Source organism: Cyprinus carpio, chromosome B13, assembly GCF_018340385.1.
Source record: "Cyprinus carpio isolate SPL01 chromosome B13, ASM1834038v1, whole genome shotgun sequence".
NCBI classification, from domain to species: domain Eukaryota; kingdom Metazoa; phylum Chordata; class Actinopteri; order Cypriniformes; family Cyprinidae; genus Cyprinus; species Cyprinus carpio.
The window spans coordinates 28,029,318-28,049,423 of NC_056609.1; the positions used below are offsets into that span (position 1 = coordinate 28,029,318).

General features: G+C 33.9%; 1 protein-coding gene across 1 annotated transcript; it reads right to left on the minus strand.

The window, feature by feature from the left end:
• Positions 1-224: 224 nt before the first annotated feature.
• LOC109106031 (fibulin-7-like) lies at positions 225-19,440 on the minus strand. The gene is made up of 7 exons (XM_042737550.1): positions 19,139-19,440; positions 16,388-16,564; positions 10,334-10,459; positions 9,077-9,214; positions 8,190-8,327; positions 4,798-4,936; positions 225-1,968 (listed from the first exon to the last, which is right to left on the minus strand). The coding sequence occupies exons 1-7, from the start codon at positions 19,416-19,418 to the stop codon at positions 1,593-1,595; spliced, it is 1,374 nt and encodes a 457-aa protein (XP_042593484.1). The 5' UTR covers positions 19,419-19,440; the 3' UTR covers positions 225-1,592.
• Positions 19,441-20,106: the final 666 nt, after the last annotated feature.

Genomic DNA, 20,106 nt, shown 5'->3' on the forward strand with positions numbered 1-20,106 from the left:
AAACAAAAATTAAGTTTATATTTAAATAGGTTTAAATTATAACTGAACTGTCCCTTTAAGAATGAATTCTAATTAAAATTTGGAATGTCCTGCATGAAAACAACATCAAAGATCAAAGAGATGAATAATGCCAGGGTCAGATCACTTTGTTTTCATTTTGATTAATTGCTTGTAAATCTGCAGATCATTCCATGTAAGATCAAAGAAACCAAAAGACATTGAAAAAAAGTGAATTTCTGACTTTAATTAAGAAACATTCAACATGTGTGTGCAAGACAGAAACTGAATGCAATAATGTGTGAATGAAACAGCTGCTGATTTCAGTATTAGATACCAAACCTCATATAACATCAGCGACAGACACTAAGAGCAATATATCATATTCAAATGCAAAATTACAAAAAAAATGCAATGTTCAGATTTTGTTGTTATTATAAAACATACAACAAACATAATTGAACAGTAATTAAAAATAGGCACTTCTCTCATGTAGTAGATGCTAAGTGCTGTTGTTCATTTCAGTCTGTATGAACCCCGTTGATTGACAGCAGTGCATATTTACAAGCTGAATTTAACCATGTACTGAAGCAGAAGAGGGAAATAAAAAACTGTTCTGTTCATCAGGTTGAATTGATGCTTGTGTCTTCAGACGTTCATTCTTTAGCTCTTAAACACGATGATCCCATGTTCTCCTCCTTACTGATTGATCTAACCAATCATAAAGCTGTCGTCGTGGTTAATTCCCAGCATTCGCACCTTTTTACAACTCGTATGTCCATTATACACTCCACTTTACTATTTTCCACTTGCATCAACCTATATTGTTAAACACATTTAAAAGAAACAACCTTGTATGTTTCACATTTGGCTATTACTGTACTTTTTTGGATGAGATTTGTGAAATGGTTTGTCAAAGGTCAAGTGTGTCATTTTTGTGACGTAACAGGTAAAAAACAAACAAACAAAAAAAAACAGGTAGTCCTGCCCCCAACCTCATGCCATTGGTTGAGCTAGAAGTTGACTGACAGACAAACCAAGCAAAAAGTGTCAAGGCTTAAATTTAAAGTAAAAAAAAAAAAACGTAAATATCTTGCATGATATAACAAAAGTCTTAATTATCATTTTAATGTCTTAAATTTGTGGATGGAAAAAAAGAGGGCATAAAATAGCCTAATGTGATTATTAAACTTTAAATGGATATGATTTAATTAAATAAACGTGAGTGCTTTCATTAGTAAAAGAATCTGAGGTTTGTTCTGTTTGGACACTCAGCATTCATTTCATTGTGCAGCTCTGAAAATCTTTTTAAATTTGATCGATCCTGCACAGAAGTTTATTAAACTGTATCAAAAGAAAGTATTTTAACACTGAAAAAACGACACGCTTCACCTTTAACCACAAATGTATCAACTGTGTTTTTTTAAGAGTTATTGCCTTAAAAAAAAATCATTATTTCACTTCCACATAAGCATGACATTCCACTGTAAATCCAGCCTCATCTGAGAACAACTCTATCATTCAGCTTCAGCAACAAGGAAAACATTCCTTCCTCTTCAAGTCTAAACATCCACACTCGATTTAGACCAGCCTCTTCAGAACTCGTAGGGTGAAATCAGAAGGTTGACCCGCGCCAGATGTTTGGCTTGGAAGGTGCGGTCGGCGTATTCGGACATCTCCACCTCCACGCTGAGCTCCTGCGGGCCTCGCAGCGGCTGGACCAGGATCAGCTCTCCGGTCTGACGGTCTGAGCGCTGCATCACGAACATGCTGCGGGCGTCACCTCCGCCTGCGATGCCAAAGCGAAGGCTGTCCGGACCCGGCCGACCCGGAGCCGTCGCGGTGGCCATGCGGAACAGCGTGGCCGGGGTGCGCAGGTTGGACGGCAGAGACAGGTAATGGTAAGAAATGGTCTTAGCAGCAAACGGACAGGAGCGGCTCTCCATGGGACAGGGATTCCTTTCACACTGGCTGCGGTAGAGGGCAAATTTACATCATTAATTGTGCTTGAAACACTATAGATCTGTTCCAAAACCTACTTTAATAAGCAAGCACACACACACACAGTCCCAAGAACTTCACTCAAGTGATTATTCCATTTCACATTTTTAAGAGCTATTAAAAAACAAAATACTATTACATAATGAAATATTGGTGATTTATGTGTTGCTTGCAAAAGAATCTTTCAGAATCCATGGCTACTTTTGGAAGCTCATTTCCACTGCATAAGAAAAAAAATTCTTTGTCATTTAATGTCATAATTATGAGATTAAAATTTTTTAATTGATAATTATGATATAAAGTCACAATTATGACATACTACGTCATAATAATGAGATATAAAGTCAAACCTATGACATACGAAATCATAATTGAGATAATCAAAATGATTATTAATTATGATTTTGAGTTTTTTTGATTTTGAATTTTTTGATGTTTTTGGATTTTTGAATGATTTTGATATTTTGATCTCATAATCACTTAGTATGTCATAATTATGACTTGTAATAATTTTGACTTTTCATAATTCTGACTAATATGATCATGTCTTAGCGTGTCAGTTTCAACTTTTATCTCATAATTCTGTAATAATTTTGACTTTTCATAATTCTGACTAGTGTGATTTTGTGTTTGAGTTTCAGTTTTTATTTTATAATTCTGATTTAGCATGTCTTACTTTATATGTCATTATGAGATAAATCCAAATGAAACAATCTAATTCATAATTGAGATGAAATTGAAAAGTCCAAATTATGAGAATTTAGCATGTCATAATTTTGACTTTTAATCTCATAATTTAGATTTCTGTCATAACTTTGACTTATTATTATGACCCCCCATCCCCACCCTTATGTGGCAAAAATAGGCATCTGTATTTACATGACTGTCAATGGAAAAAATCATTTTGCTTCCAAGTAGTGTAGTTAGCAGCAGAGACTAACTGGACCAGCTAAACCTTGAAAAAATACTTACAGTACCTGCTTAAAAGGTAGGCAGACATTTAACAGCAATCAGTCTCCTTTCAGTTTATTTTCAGTATTCATATATTCAATATGAATAGCATCCTAACATGAACCATGCCACTTTTATGAATTTCTGGTGCTTTTACCAAGCTGCATGTGTGCCTGAAAGGTTTACTGACTTACAGATCCCAGCTTCTTGCATTTAGCAGGACACAAAGGGCCCATTCACAGCTTAAAAACAGCTTACATAATAAACAAGCATAAAAGTGTCATGCAAGAAAAACAAATGGTTGTAACGCACTTAAATTACACTGCAAGCAAGTGGCAAGTGATTTAGAGGAGGCATTCATGGCCCCCAGTGCTGTGAAGGACTCCAGGAGACAGACACGTGTGTTTGCTATAGAAACCTATACAGTCTATGATAGAAACACGAGCTGAAAAACATGCTTTGCGTGGTCATTTTCTCACATTTTCCAAATGTAGTCCAAATCATCACCTGCAAAGAAGTTTTAACAATGCTTTTAAAAACAAAATGAAAATTCTGTCACTATTTACTCACCTGTTATGCCCTTAAAACTAAAATCATCACACAGGTCTTTTGTATAGAGCAACAGTTCAAAGTGACAGGCAGGTTTGATGTCATACATTTCAGTCTGTACTTCACACAAGTTATTGTATTATTTAGGACTTGGAATATAGCAAGATGTGTGGACTACTTTCCATAATAATAATAATAATAATAATAATAATAAAAATGTATACATATACATTTATTTATATACTAATTATTATTAATAAATAGTAATTTATGTAATATTTAAATAATGATTTGTCATAGACTGATTTGTAATAATTTGTCATAATTGTATTTTATCTCATATTTTCAGCTAAACTGGTCATAACAGTATTTTTTATCTCATAATTTCAACTAATTGTATTTCATAATTACAACTTAGTATATCAAAATTCTAACTTTTATCCCATAATTATGACTTAGTATTTCCTTTTTCACATTTCACATTTTTTTTTTTTTAGATTTCCATTCACTTTTCATGATCCAGTCAAGTCAGACTTTTCTACTTTTCTTTATGATTATCTTTTATCACTCAGAAATAGTTGAAACTATCAGTAGGCTAAGTATTAAATAGGTTTTATCTCATTAAAATGTTACTATTTTAGCCAATATTTGTGCATGCATTGTATTCTTAGGGGCAATTCACATAATGCGTCTTTTGCGCTTAAGTTCGTTATTTCAAATGTAGATGCGCGGCAGGCGTGCTCATAATGGAAGTGACGTGCACGCACTGCGACGCGCTCATTTTTCCCAGGCGTGTCCACGTTGCATCAAGATAAAAACATTTAATTTTTTCTTTTTGTGGTGAATGAAGTGAGGGGTGGTTTGTGTGTAAAAAACCAATCAGTTTGATTCTTTATGTTAAGTAAATTGATTGATAGGTCAGGATGGATGAAGGGATGGTCATAGCTGTACAGGGATAGCCATTTTTAAATAAACTTAGTAGTAGAGCTACTGCAAGTGATTTTTAGTGCTGCAAATCCATTTATCCTTTCCTGCAACTTCCCAGCCTTCATGGAGAGCACAGGTCATGGTTGCTTAGCAACGGCAAGCACCTGAATGCTTTGGGAAAAAGCGGAAATCGCCGTGCCTAGCATTTTCCACGTATTTTTAGGCGCAACATGTGAACGGCCCCTTAAAGTAGCGTTGCTAGTTTAGTAACCTGCTCTATTGGAATCAGTTGTCAAGTCTCCTGTGTGGCATTTACTGGTTCGTAAAGCAGGTTCCAGTGGAGTTGTATGCAGTAGGTCATCAGTCACTCACAAAGGTGATGTCTTGACGTAGCTGGCGTTGCCGTGCGAGCTCGGACATTCAGGGTTAACGCACTGGAAACCTCCTCCGGTGTTGATACAGGTGGTGCCACGGCTGCAGTTGTGCTGTTGTATAAGACATTCATCCACATCTGTAGAGCCCGGAGGAGAGGGAGACATTAGAGTCAGAGAGGGGAGGAATAATAGAGTGAAAGAGAAGAAGAATAGAGGAAAAGAGAGAGTTGGAAATGCTGGCTACATGAGGGACTGTTTGTTTGGTCATGATAACTTTTGGAGGGATTGGCATAGTAATGCACATGAGCATACATATAGCATACATGAGTCACCTTGTAGCAGATCTATACAGGTGGAGCTGGGGAAGGTGGAGGGTTTCTGAAGCAAGCTGCAACTGCTACTGCAAGCACCAGTCATATATTTGAATGTTGAGCAGCGAGCTCATTGGCTACCTTTACAGGAGAGGACCAATCAGCTGTTCCATGTGATAATGATGTCATTAGGACAGATTGAGTTAAACGGCGCCATCTAGAGTTTCATGCCAGAACTCTATATTTTAACCGAGTATAAAGACAGTGTTATCGGTCATAACTTCTGGTGAAAAATAGCGTAAACATTGGGCGAAAATTATTATCAAATGAAATATAGTACAGACTGCCAGTAGCACTTCAACTGACAAAAACACACACAATTGCGTCAAAATGTGCGGTTTTAGTGAGTTACACACACAATTGCGTCAAAATGTGCGGTTTTTGTGTGTTAGCTTATATACATTGTCTTGATTGAAATGTATATTGTTTGTGTTGAACATAGTATTTGTTGGATTTATAAGGTTTTGGGGAGAATGTGCTGAAATCTGTCACATGGTCTTAACTGAGTTACAAAGTCTTGCATGACTGTATCTTTTGGTGTTGGTAATATTAGTTCATTTTACTGCTGAATATGCATTTCAATTTAATTTCTAATTTTATAGGCCCCCCAGAAAGAGATCAAGATGGCTTGGTCCGCTTCAAATGTTCAGTTCCATTATCTGGCCCTCAGATGAAGCTAGTTGAATAGCCCTGATCTAAAGTCTATGTGTCCTTAAAATATATTTCTAGAAATATTGTTATTTAAAATCTCTATCTCTTGTTTAAATTTTCTGTATGGACCCATGTCATTGCACATCCAACACTCCATAGCATTACATACAAGTTCATGCAAGTTATACGCATACATTTACATGCATAAATTATTTGTATTTGCATATTGCCTTCATACCTTATTTTGTGTATATATTGTTATCTTCGTTACCCTGTCTATTTGCTGTATATATACAAACATTTGTAATCAAGCCACATTTCTTTCAGCTGCCCAGTGAAATCTTGTTTTTTTTATAAAATAATTTTATTTTATTAATAATTTTTTATTTTCATTCACCAAGTATAAGAAATTACTTGCAGTTTTTTTTTTTTATAATTGTTTTCTAAAATAATCCTAATTTCAACTAGAAAATTATCTGCTCTTTAAACATATAGTTAACTCCTGTATTAAAGCCAAATTTCTTTATAGTTGAATAATGTATTAAAGCATTTTTTTTTTCTTTTTTTGTGTTTAATTTAATTTATTTGATTTTATTTTTTTGTATTTAATTTAATTTGGTTTTTTTTATGTTTTTTAGGATTACTTTCTATTTGTAATTCTTATTATCTTAGAATAAAGTTATACATATTTTATTTTATTTACAATTTTAAGATAATCAGAATTTCAACTAGAAAGGTAATCTGCTGTTTAAAATCATAGTTGGCTGCAGAACAAGTTACTAATACAAAGTAGCAAACAGCAATTAAACTGTTCAGGGAGGAAATACAAGACATATCAGAATTATGTTATTTTTTGCTTCACATGGCAGCAAGGTTGCTAGGTTTTCATAACAAAACCCCGCCCAATTTATACTCAAAACTAGCCCAATCTCGGTAAAATACATGTTTTTTTGCTGGGTTACATTTTTTTTTTTAGAATTCATGTTTTTAAATATCACGTTATTGGGGTTGCTTCAACCTGCGTACATGAAAAACAACCCACAGCAACAGTGTTAAAAATAGCCCATTCCAAAACTTGGCAACACTGCATGGCACACACAAAAAAAGGAACAGCCTTAAAAGGGTCATATGATGCAATTTCAAATTTTCCTTTCTCTTTGGAGTGTTACGAGCTCTTGGTGAATAAAGAAGATCTGTAAAGTTGCAAAGACTAAAGTCTCAAATCCAAAGAGATGTTCTTTATAAAAGTGGAGACTCGTCCACGCCCCTCTGAAACGGCTCGTTCTAACACGCCCCCACATCTCTACATCACTGTGGGAAGATTTGCATAACTCTAGGCCTCCAGCCTCTGCTCACTCAAGGCCGCGGTGTGTGACGCTGTTTTCACGATTTGATTCGTTGAGATACTTTGTTTGGCCTTCCAAAAGAAGACACGGCTAGAAATCATGTTTATATCATGTTTATAATGGGTTTTATGTTTATGTCTCGTCGCTCTGGCCGGACAAAGCATCACAATAAGTTAAGAGGCGTAACATTTCCGTCACATGCTTGAGCCAATCACAACGCGCTGGATAGCTGGCCAATCACAGCACACCTTGCTTTTCAGAGCGATGAGCTTTGTAAAAGTCACCGCGTTTCAGAAGGCGGGACATAGAGGAGAAACAATAATGTACAGTATGTGGAAAATAATGGGTTTTTTTTTTACCTTAAACCGCATAAACACACTTCATTACACCAAATACAAAAAATAATGTTCTTTTTAGCAACATCATATGACCCCTTTAAATTTTAAAATACATACAAACAATACAACAAGACCCCTTAATTTAAAAATCAAACTTACACTAATTAAAAAATTAGGGATGGGTCACGAAAATCGACTAGTTGGTTAGTGAGGTCAAATACTTCATGTACAGTACGTATTCATTTTATTTATTAATGCTACTACTGAAATAGTTTTATTAAAAAAAATTTATTTAGTTTTATTTTATTTTCATGATTGAGTCATATCAACACTTCTGGATGATCAGCTAAAAGATCTCTCTCACTTTTGTTCTCCAAATGTTCCTAAGACTCCTAAGCGCTTCTCTTCCACATCCTCACTTTTTGTCTTCATCTACTCACTTCATTTATCCCTGCATGTCTTTGTAAGGTTTCCAAATGACTTTCACAGAGTATGTCCTTCCTATTGCTTTTTCAGATTCACATTCAAACCACTAAAAATAGAGGTTCTTTCAGCAAAGACGTCATATGGGTTTGGAATGACATGAGGCTGAGTACTATTTCTCACTGTCCTGTGACATCAAGCTGTAAAACGCTACTATTCTCAGCCCTTATTTTTAGGAGTGTGTGAGTGTTTCTCACTCACCCTCACAGCTTCTTGCATCAGCGAGCAGCTTGTATCCGGTGGGACAGGAGCAGTGGTACGATCCCGGGACGTTTACACAGGCGTGGCCACACAGAGGCCCTCCACGCTCAGCCTTATACACCTCACATTCATTCACATCTGGGCACAACATGTGATTACATGTGTGTGGATTTGACAAGAGACAGTGACAGAAAGGAAATCAGACTAGAAAATAAAATATAAGCTACAACAGGGCTCAAGGCACACCTTAAGGAAAATAACTGCAGACAATGCACAACACATTCTGTGGGAGAATAAATCATAAAAGTGGTTTGTTTTGTTTAAAAATCCTACACTGATACAAATACAAATCTTGAAGTAATTTTTTGCATAACATCCAAGTTAACACTTGTCTAAATCAATCACTAAAAATACAGAAAAAAATATTTAAAAAGTAAAGATTCTGAAGGTTTTGAAAGAGATCCCATAATAATTTATTATGGCTTTATTGTAGTAACAATAATTATGATTTTCCATCTGAAAGCTGAATAAATAAGTTATGTTATGATACGACAATATTTGACTGAGATACAACTATTTGAAAATCTGGAATCTGAGGGTGCAAAAAAATCTAAATATTAAGAAAATCGGCTTTAAAGTTGTCCAAATAAAGTCCTTAGCAATGCATATTACTAATCAAAACTGAAGTTTTTATATATTTACGGTAGGAAATTTACAAAATATCTTCATGATACATGATCTTTACTTAAGATCCTAATGATTTTTGGCATGAAAGAAAAATCTATAATTTTGACCCATACAATGTGTTGCTACAAATATACCCCAGAGACTTAAGACTGGTTTTATGCTCCATGGTCACATATTATGTGTTTGTTTGATGGACCCACCCTGACAGATGCTGTTGTCTGAGGTGCCGCTCATGTGGAAGCCAGCGTCACAGCTGCATTGCTGAGCTCGGTCCACTTTGGCACAGCGAGGCTTACGGCTGAAGGCCGGGTCATTCATGACGCTCCACTCCGGAGGCGCTAACAGAGACAGAGACAGAGAGAGGAAATGGAAAAGAGGAGGCTTAACCTCCCACAATCACACAGACCCGCATATGAGTGACAAACATTCACATGCATGCTTTCATTTACAGACCGGAACACAGGTTAAAGGTGAAGTGTGTCATGTTTCACTACTAGCAGCTCCATGTGGAATCGCAAAAGTATTTTTTGCATTTTCTATTGAAAATGTGTGTTGCACATGCTAAAATCTCCAGTAATGATTAGTGGGTGGTTGATATTAGGGGTGGGTGATCTGACGGTTTTGTATTGTTAGCCTGAAGAAGTCCAGATTCTTCTAATCTAACTAATCAAAGAATGTCGTTAACAATGTTGAGTAATGAGTTACTAATTTAAATAAGTAACAGCAGGTACTTCATTTTCCCATTTATTGCCTTACAGACCTCCTGTCCCCATGTTGAGAGAAACAGGAGTGAGTGCTTACAATAACCATACTAATAATCAAGAATGACTTTAGATAAACATAACATTTGTGTGTTTTTTTTAAACTTTCTTCTTCTGTGTCCTATTGTTAATGCAATCCAGAATGGCAGCACAGCTGAAAGGTTAGTTTGAGCTGCGCCCTCTACTGTACATTTCCTTACCCATTTCACTTTGGGTATGAAAGGGCTTTTACATTTGCCAAAAATATAACTTTATGATGTCAAAAACAAGCAATAAAGAAGCAAACCCATCCCAGATGAGAAAAAGTTACGCAAAAGTAACGTAACGCATTGCTTTCCATAAAAGTAATTTAATTAGTTACTTTTTTAGGGAGTAACGCAATATTGTAGTGTTTTAACTTTCCCAAGACTGTTTGGTAACTAAACAGCTGCTGTTAGCCATTGATTTCCATAGTATTTTTTGTTTTTTCATACTATGGACGTCAGTGGTTTGATTTGATTACCAACATTCTTTAAAATATCTTCCTTTTGTGCTCAGCAGAAGAAAGAAACTCAAAGATTTGTTACAGCTTGAGAGTGACATGAAAAAGAATCACGATAAAACTCCTGATGTGATATTTTTGTGATATCACCCACCCCTAGTTAATATGCTTCATCTGCCTTTGACACATATAGTACAGATTAAAGCAACACAGACCTGTCTGCGTCTGGTATTGACATTGACTGCCGCTCCAGTTGTGTGGACAGGTGCACTTGTACTGGTTCAGAGCCTCCACACAGGTGCCGGCGTTCTGACATGGGTTACTGGCGCACACGCTCACATCTGTGTGAAACACAAGAGCCTTATAGTGCAGACCAGTGCTTGCTCTCTGAGGAGCTGAGATCAGTGATGTTACAGTTCACAACAAACAGCTCTGATGGCAAATCAGCCCAAATAAATGTTGGCCTAATGCAAATAATCTTAAAATTAGAAATTAAAACATATTTGGCATACAGAAAATGTATCATATGACATTTATATTACAGTAATAAACCCAGATCTGTTGTGTGTAGGTGTTTTTTGTTGTTGTTGTTGTTTTTTTGTGCAATTTTCATTTTTCTTTATAATTATTTTATAGTAATATGTCATGGAATTAAAATTAAAGTAAAAAAAAATGTAATACAATAACTTAACCAACTTAAATCAATGATTTAATGCAACATAAATCAAAGGCAGTACAATGCAACAGACATATATTTGCAAGTATACAATTTCTATTATATTTTATATATTTTTTATAGTAATGAGAATGGGGAAAATGTGTTGTCATGAAAATAATGTCACAGTGCAAACAATCAAAGGCAATACAATAATTATTAACAATGTAAATATATATATAATGTTTTTTAATGATAAACTTTATATATATATATATATATATATATATATATATATATATATATATATATATATATATACTATATATATATATATATATATATATATATACTTTATATAACTTTATATATCAGTGCAAAAGTGCAAAGTTTTTTACTTTTCTTTTCATTTTGAGGTGAAATATGACCCAAAAATTTTTGTTTTCATGAGATGCTTGTACAGCTTTTTCTGTTTTACTTTTTGCAATTTTTATTATTTATACTTTATAGGTCTTTCTATAGCATTTTTTATTAAATATAAAATAAATAAATATGGAACAGTAAAAAAGTAATACAAGTTTTTTTATCCACATTTTTCCTTTTGTATAACTTAAATCAATGATTTAATTCACCATAAACTAAAACCAATAAAATATTTTTTACCATGATGTATTATCAAATTTATTATTTTATTTTATTTTATTTTATTTTATTTTTATTTTATTTTATTTTATTATTTTATTTTATTTTATTTTATTTTATTTTATTTTATTTTATTTTATTTTATTTTATTTTATTTTATTTTATTTTATTTTATTGCCATGAAAATAATATCACAAAGTAAAAAAATAAAAATCTTATTCTTCTTTTGATTTTGGGGTGAAAATGATCCAAACATGTCTGGTCTTCTGAGATTCACCCTGAATTGTTGTGTTTTGTAAAGCTACTTTTTGTATTATCTGGAATACCGTCTTTATCATGGATTTGCAATTCTAAATAAGGCCGAATGAAAGAAATAGTTGAAATGTCCCAGATACTTATCTCCGTGTCTGTACAGAGCTGAGGATTATGTGTCCATGGAAAGCACCTGAATTGTTGAAGGAATTAAACGAGCCCACATTCTTCCCTATTTCCTGTACAGAATGGCACAGTAAAATGAAACCGATCTGCAGGAATGTTAACAATGGAGTGGCGAAACAGAGGAAGGGAATGTTGAGCGGCTTCTCTCAAACAGCCGCTGTCATATTCACAGTATCCCGCACGCAGCTTGGTGTCCCTAATCGTAAACGCTTGTGAGGTCGGTTAGGTTTACAGCAGCTACTGTGCCACACAACATCTGTCTGCAGCAGCTGTGGACGGTAACCTCCATCTGCTCCGGATGGGAATTTACTGCCGCTGCTGTAAATATCTGTAATGCACAGTGAGAGCTTGCTTGTGAGGCCCGTGGACAGAAGAAGCCAGAGATAAGCGCTGTTAGACACACATGTTAAGGCAGAGCTCCCTGAAGAGCTGATGCAATGATCCCTGAAACCACTGTCTTTTGATTTGATTTGTGGTTATTTCTGTAATAAAAGAGTAGGGATGTACTGTAAGTAGGGTGTAATGCTGTGGTCAGGTATCTGGTTTGGATGATTTGCAAATGTTTTCAAAAATATGCTGAAGATTGTTCAGACAATTTGCACCACTGTGGAATACTGACAAAAACTATATATGAAGTAAAATCAAGTGTAATCAATTTTTCAGTTTAATGAATTATGATAAGGATACATATACAGACTAGCACTTTCAGGACTCAAAAGCTGGTATGTGTAGCAGTGTTATTTTAGTATTATTTATACACTATTATAGTACTCATTAATTTTTTTTATTTTAGTTTCAGTAATTTTTTATGTGCATTTATATTTTTTTATTACTTTTTATATTTCTATTTATAGCTTGATTTTTATTTCAGTTTTGGTTTAAATAATTTTAATACTACAAAGTTAATTTTTTTTTCAAGTTTGTTGCCAAGTCAACTTAGTAATATTTACTATTTTTATATTTAATATTTATATTTATATTTTATCTCTGCTATATTTTAATTGAGAAAAGCAAGTTTTTAAAAGTGTTAGTTAGCAATAATATTATGTGAAGAGAACTGCGTTAAAAAATTAAAAATAAATATAAATATTATTAATATATAGATGTATATTTCACATTAAAGTAATTAAAATGAGGATTATGTGCTTAACTGCATTATATAAATGCATTATTATTATTTATTCGTTTTTTTTTTCCTTTTGATTTTGGGATGAAATATGACACTAAAATCTAAAGTTAAATAAGTTCAAATTAAATAAATTACATTTAGCATAAAGAAAATGCGGCCTGTTTTAGTACCATTTAGATGTTTTGCATTTAGACACAAATTCTCATTACCATTATGCATCTGGACTTTTTCCTTTTGTGTTTGTCATTGTCATTATTTCTCTTACAAAGTCTTTTTTTTGTGTCCTTATGTGTATCATAAGGAAATTTACTTAGAAAGACACTGAGAGTGAATGGTGAATGAGGAGGTTTGGGTTTGGAATTTTTGGTTTTTTGTTTTTGGGAATGTTTATTTTTCATCGACAACAGCGCTCACAATCCTTCTCCTGTTTATTTTCTTCCCCAGGAGGCTTACGTTTGAGAATTTGCAGATGTAAAAGGTTCACTTCAGTCCCCTAAATATTTCAAAACTGCCTAAGAACATAGTTATGTTTTTTCACCAACTCTGAAAGGTGCTTTCGTACCTCAAAACTCTCAAAATAGACTGACTTACCCCGCCTGCAGAAACATAGACATTACACCGTCTGTGCAGGCTTTAAACCTAAACTCTCTCTCAAACACACTCCCTTTCAAACACACAGCGGCTCGCTCGCTCGCCCCGTCCCACTGTACCACTTGGAATGTCCCGAATGCTGCCAGCAGCGATATTAAAGGAAGTCATCAATAGCATGCTTAGCATAGTTGCGTGCTATTGGACCGTGGGCCGGCTTAATGAGATGTGTGCATGAGCTTAACCACTGACCTCTGAGACTTCATACAAAACACAGACTGCAGTACACTGCCAGTCTCTTTATTCTTTATTAATATTTTCTCATTTTAGGATAATAGCAAAGTGTCAAAATATTATTTCAGTTTGGGATGATTGAAGATTGTTTTGGATATTATTTATGGAGGATGGTTTTTTATTTTATTGAGTGGGAAATGTGACAGATTAGATGGAAAAAAAAAATAGAATTTTGAGATATGCATTAATGAAAAATACAGTTGTACAGCCACAACCTTTTTTATTGATTGGTTGGTTGATTGATTGATTATTAAATAAAATAATATTTATATATGCATTATATTTTTTATTGTTTGGTTTGTTGATTGATTGATTATAGTACTCATACATAATGCTGGTTTCAGCCATTTTTTAAAATGTGATAACACTTTATAATAAGGTCCCATTAGTAAACATTAGTTAATGCACTACCTAACATTATTAATGTGCAATACATTTGTTACAGTATTTATTAATCTTTGTTAATGTTAGTTAAAACTGTTCATTAGTTAATGTTATGTTAATTTTTTATTAAACGTTAACTTTGTTTTTTTTAAAAATTTACTTTTGTTTTTTTAGTATATTTGTGTTTTTTTTTTAATTTTTATTCTTTTTTTGTGTCTTTTTACCAGTTTTTATTCCATTTTATTTGGGTTTTTTTTTCTTCACCTCAATTTCACATTACTATTATTGCTAACTAACTAACTAACTATTAAAAATCATTTTTGTTCATTAAAATATAGCAGAGATAAAATATAAATATTAGTACAGTATGTTGCATTGGCATAAGTGTAAGATGAAGTATTAAAATGATTAAAACAAAAAATGTAATAAAAATAAGGCTAAACAGAAATATATACATTTTTTTTATAAATGCACATATAAAATTGCTGAAACTAAATACTATAATAGTGTATAAATAATACTAAAACAACACTACTTCACATATCTGCTTTTGAGTTCAAAAGGTAAACAATTTTAAACAAAAGTTTTTTTTTTTTTTGCTTTTGTTTTTTTTTTTTTAAGTATTTTATTTTTTTTTTTGTTATGGTTATGTTCAAATAGCAGAGACATTTTTCAAGATCAGGAGAAACATGTTTTCAGTCGAGAGTGTCCAGTCTTTTGAGTGGTAGTGTATTTTCAGTCCGAGTTGAAACTTGAGGTATGAAGCTGGCTCTTTTTACAGTAGCCAGCTGAAGCTGAAGCATGAAGGTCATCGAGACGCACCATGGACAGGAATGCAAGTACAGGTGTTTCACTGCGTTTCGGGACATTTAATGCTTCTTTAACGAGAGCTTCATTCAGTGCAGCTCAAGAGTGAAGAATGCTTCTCTTTCTTCAGCGCTCCTTATCTTTCTGCCTGTGTGTAACTGTGTGTGTAGTGCTGGTTTTGCTAGCTGTGGTGTTCACAGTCACTTTCTTTCACAAGCGCTGGTATTCAGGCTTTATCTCAGTACTGTCACCCTGAATGGGATTTCAGATTAGCCAGCTCACAATACAACAATAAAATGGTAGTCTCGGTGTCTTAGTCCAGGAATTCTGCTCAATAACACAGATATAGTTACATGGTGAATCTGTGGGCTATATATGACGATGATACATGATGCTTTATCTGGTTTTTGTGTTTCTAATCCACTTCAACATTACCATTTAAAACAATTCTCTGTTGCAGACGTCTTCAACCTTTTCAGGTCAAGAATTCTGGACAGAATTATTAAAGTGCTATAAAAAATGAGAATTGTGACAAAGCCTTGAATGCAACAATTTGACACATTGTATTTATTATTTTATGTACTATAATAGTTTGGCAATCATCTTTCAGCTGTTTTGCGAATGAATCACTATTAATCTAATCGTTCAAATGGGTTCACAAAAAGGACTGAAATAGTTTGCGATTCAGATTGATTCAGATTGAGAATGAGCAAAACACAGTATTACCAGAAAAGACCATTATATTCATAAATACAAACATTAAAAAAGAGTATTATAACATGAGGGCACTTTTTTGATTGGTACTTATGAAAGATTAGAAATGCCTTTCACTGATTCAATGATTCACTTGATTCACTTTTAATTGCTGAACAAATTAAAATTTTTGAGTGAATCAGTTGAATCAATGAATCACTCATAAAAGGCACTTACTTGTTTACTCGCTGGATAAAGGTGTGTTTTTGAATGAATCGATTGCATGATTGATTGAGTGACTCTTTCCGGAATGAATCAGATGCTTGATTCATTCCTGAACGAATCAGCATTTTGCAAATAGGTTGACACTCTCATAAAGGCAGCCACTTGTTTCAACAATCAGCGTTCTTGAATGATTCAGTGACTCACTCATCAAGACAGTTGTTGGTTTCTATCCTGTTTTCTATTTTGAATTTGTTGAATTAATTCAAATGAAGTCAAGACAGTCTCGTCTTGTGTCATTTACTGGTGTTTGTGTGTATGTATCTTTATATGTATAGTATGTAGTGAAGTTCATTTGTGTTGAGGTTCCATGATATACAGTGTATGATACACATTCATTTGAAGCTTTTGACCCACCTTTACACACAACGCTGACTCCGCTCCAGGTACTGTTCTCCTGGCACACGCGTGTTCCCGGTCCTATCATGCGATAGCCCTGAGAACACGTGAAATGGACCTCATGACCCACCAGGTACTTTGAGCCAAACTTCCTCCCGTGGGCCGGAGCCACCAGAGGTGGACATGAGGATTGGGCTAAAGATGACATGAGAGGACAAACAGACATAAAGAGAGGGGAATGTCAGAGTACAGCAGGGTTACATGAGGGACTGAAGTCACGCATGCTGAAATGCTGGGTTATATTGCTTGAAGGCAGGCATGTGTTACTGAATGTGGGAACTGTCATGGGAAAAGATGGGAAATGCCTCATTTTATACAGACAAGAATAGAAGAATAGGAACAATACCACATGGACCATAGAGAAAAACAAGGCCTGGTGCATGTATGTTGTTTATGGCTTATTCAGGTAAACATGAAATTGATTCTATATTCTTTACTAATATACATTCCGTTTAACTGTGTCAGTCCATGCACCAAAACAGAGAAAATGTTTTGTGCATTAAAAGGCTGAAACGTCTTCAAAAAAATCAAATGGTTTTCTAGTTAAAGCCAGAATTTGTATAGTTAAAATCTAAATAATTAACTAACTAAATAAATAATTAAATTAATTAATTAAAATAAACCTTTTCTAAAATAAAATAAAAATATTTTTTTTTAAAAATTTCAAGGCAATAAGTTCAACAGTTCAAAGGTTTGGGATCAGTAAGACTTGTAATGTTTTTTAAAGAAGTCTAAGTCTCTTCTGCTCATCAATCATAATCTTACGTTGTTATATATATATATATATATATATATATATATTTTTTTTTTTTTTTTTTTTTTTTTTTTTATTATTATTATTATTATTTTTTAACAATTCAGATTTCACAATCTGATGAGTTTCTCAAAGAATCTACTTAATTGTATCCTGTCAAGCACCGGCTGCTACAAATGCCAAAGTAACTCTTGATCATTCCTGCTGCCAACCCTGGTTCATGAACTGTCAGTAGCTTGGGCCAAATGACACAGCTACACATCCGACCCGAGAGTGCTGAGCATAATCCGGAGCTTGGACTCCTTTCCAAACCTGAGGAAGCAGCCAGACCACTGAATTTAAAGGAAGGAAGTCATTTCATGCTTATAAAATACAAATAGAATTAGAGAGATCTTTGATTTGTTGGAATTCTGAGGCTCGTTTATTAGGATTAATAAATCCTCTATGCAAGAATTACTTTCCAAAAACAAAATTTTTTATTGACTGGATGCTTTTGTCGCCAACTGACACAAGCTCTTTCATTCAACATATCCATTTTGCAGAGCGCAAATAAGACCCTTCAGTTTAATTCAGAATTAATTTTCCTGATTACAAAAAAAGACACAATATTTAAATGAAGTGTAGCTTTTTTATTTCAGTGGTCAAATATTTTCTCCTATCCTAGCTTAATATGCAAAAACACTATCATAACAATGCTCTGTTTGCGTCTTGATGCAGCAACATAGACTTAACCAACGGCAGGAAACCTGTTTGAGAACAATCAATATTTTCTCAATTTAGTTTGGTGGTGCTAGACGTGCAGAGTTTTTATGTTCACTGGAAATGCATGAATATTTTTTCAACGTTTTTCAGTTGAATGATAAATACTGAAGTATACTGAAGTACAAATTTACTTTAGTGAACTTTGAGGTACATTTTCCATGCAAAAAGGCCAACTTTCCATTGTCAATAGCAAAATTTTGAATGGAAAATTTTTTAAGAGCAACCCTTATGATTTTTGGTATATTGATTATTTGTTTATTGATTTTTTTGTTTTTTTTTTTTTTTTTTTTTTTATAGACTATTTCAGTGTTTATTAAATATTAGCTTATATATTTACATTGTAAATTTAGCATTTTAGTTTACATTTTTTTTTTTTTTTTTTTTTTTGTTTATTATTTATTTGTTTATTTATTTTTAGTCATATATTTGTAATATTTCGTTCTCTCAGACCCCCGGTGCATACAGATTTAGCTTTACTAGATGTCAAATATTTTATTATACAATAAGGGAAATTTTAAAAAAAAAAAAAAAAAAAAAAAAAAAAAATGTCAGTTTTAGTAATTTTATTACTTCAATTCAAGACTTGTTGACAATTCAAGACTTGTTTAACCGAATTTTTTGTATTGTTGAATTGTTGAAAATTATTGTTTTTTTTAAGTTGTAAATTATGTAGGTTAAATGGTAAAATTTTATTATTTTTTTGTAGTTTTAGTTTTTATAGTTTAATGTTTCATGTCTAATTCAATTCAATTTCTGGTAGTCTTTTTGTAATTATTTGTAAAATTTACTAGCAATTTCTCAGTAAAAATACACTACACTACACTATTTTATTATTTTATTATTTTTATTTTTTTTTTATTTCAAGTTTTTAAGTATTTAGTGTTTCATCAATTATTTATATTTTACATTGCAGCTTCACTGAAAGCTATTTTTGATAGCTAGTTTTAGTTATAAAACTAATAGCGCTGGCCTCAAATCTGAAGCAGCCTGCAGATTTACATCTTTCATATTCTGCTTTGATGTGTTTTACAACTATGGCAACTCCAGATGCCTGAATGACATCACACACACCTGCTCTATGTGGAATCAGTAAGTCAGAAATAAACATGCACACTTAGGAAAGAAGAAACGTCACATTCACAGAGTTTATTGATATAACGAGATGTATGAATGTGAATGTGTTATGCACTTACACGAGGACTGGTCTGCTTGTGGGAGCTTGGACACTGAGTTTTGAAGGTTGGTGAGCTTGGACTTCATAATCCGAAGCCCTTCTGTGAATCGGATCTCCTGTCCTTTAAGAAACTTCTCCATTTGACGCAGTATCCCCATCACTCGGTGCTTATCCATACAACCCTGCGGTAAAAAAGCGCAACCATCCGAGCACCTGGTTACAATTTGACGGCAAGCAGTTCTCCCTAAATTACAGATTCGCCCGAACACAAGCTCATATATGGAGGAGATATTAGACATCCAAAACGATCGCAAGGAACATTCCCACTAAACGTTAGCTTTGTATGAAAATGAAAAATGGCACACATGAGTGATCAAAGCCAGATGCTGTAAGCTCGCCCGAAAAAGCACTGTTTGTTCAGCATATCTTGTGCCTTGCGTGCTTTTATTTAACCTTATTTTTATTTTATTTTTTCTATTATGTCCCTTATTGTATGCATTGATCTAGGCTCTACAGTGTTATCTGTATGACTCGGGGGGTCTGAGAGTAACGCAATTTCGATTCTCTGTATGTATGTACTGTACATGTGGAAGAATTGACAATAAAGCAGACTTGACTTGACTTGAGATGTTGTGGGTGATGTCATGCATTAAGGCACAGGGACTCCTGTGGGGCATGACATGAAAGCTCAGGCCAGTGTTTAGCAGCTCATCGGCGTGCCAGCACACAGCCGAGTTCCCTTAGAAACACAAATATTACTCCAGCAACAATTTATCAGAAGCGATGTTGTCCCAGATGCATTTGGGCCGTGCATTCGGTCAGTGGGCAACCTCTAGGTCCTCTCCAGGAACCACATATAAGAGTCTAATACTCGCTTTTTCTCTTCAGCTGCTTGATGGCAGTTTTACAGAAAGCTGTTAGGCAGATGTCTCTACGACCTCTGTCCAAAACACTGGTCTCCTGTATGTTATTCATGGCAGTTGAATA

Bases quoted from the DNA above. Each gene is read 5' to 3' on its own strand.
- LOC109106031 (XM_042737550.1), bottom strand. From the start codon at position 19,418: ATGTCTAATATCTCCTCCATATATGAGCTTGTGTTCGGGCGAATCTGT. The intron at 8,328-9,076 runs GTGGGTCCATCA...TGTTGTGCCCAG, and splicing joins AGACAACAGCATCTGTCAGG to ATGTGAATGAATGTGAGGTG. The intron at 4,937-8,189 runs GTGAGTGAGAAA...CGGGCTCTACAG, and splicing joins TGATGCAAGAAGCTGTGAGG to ATGTGGATGAATGTCTTATA.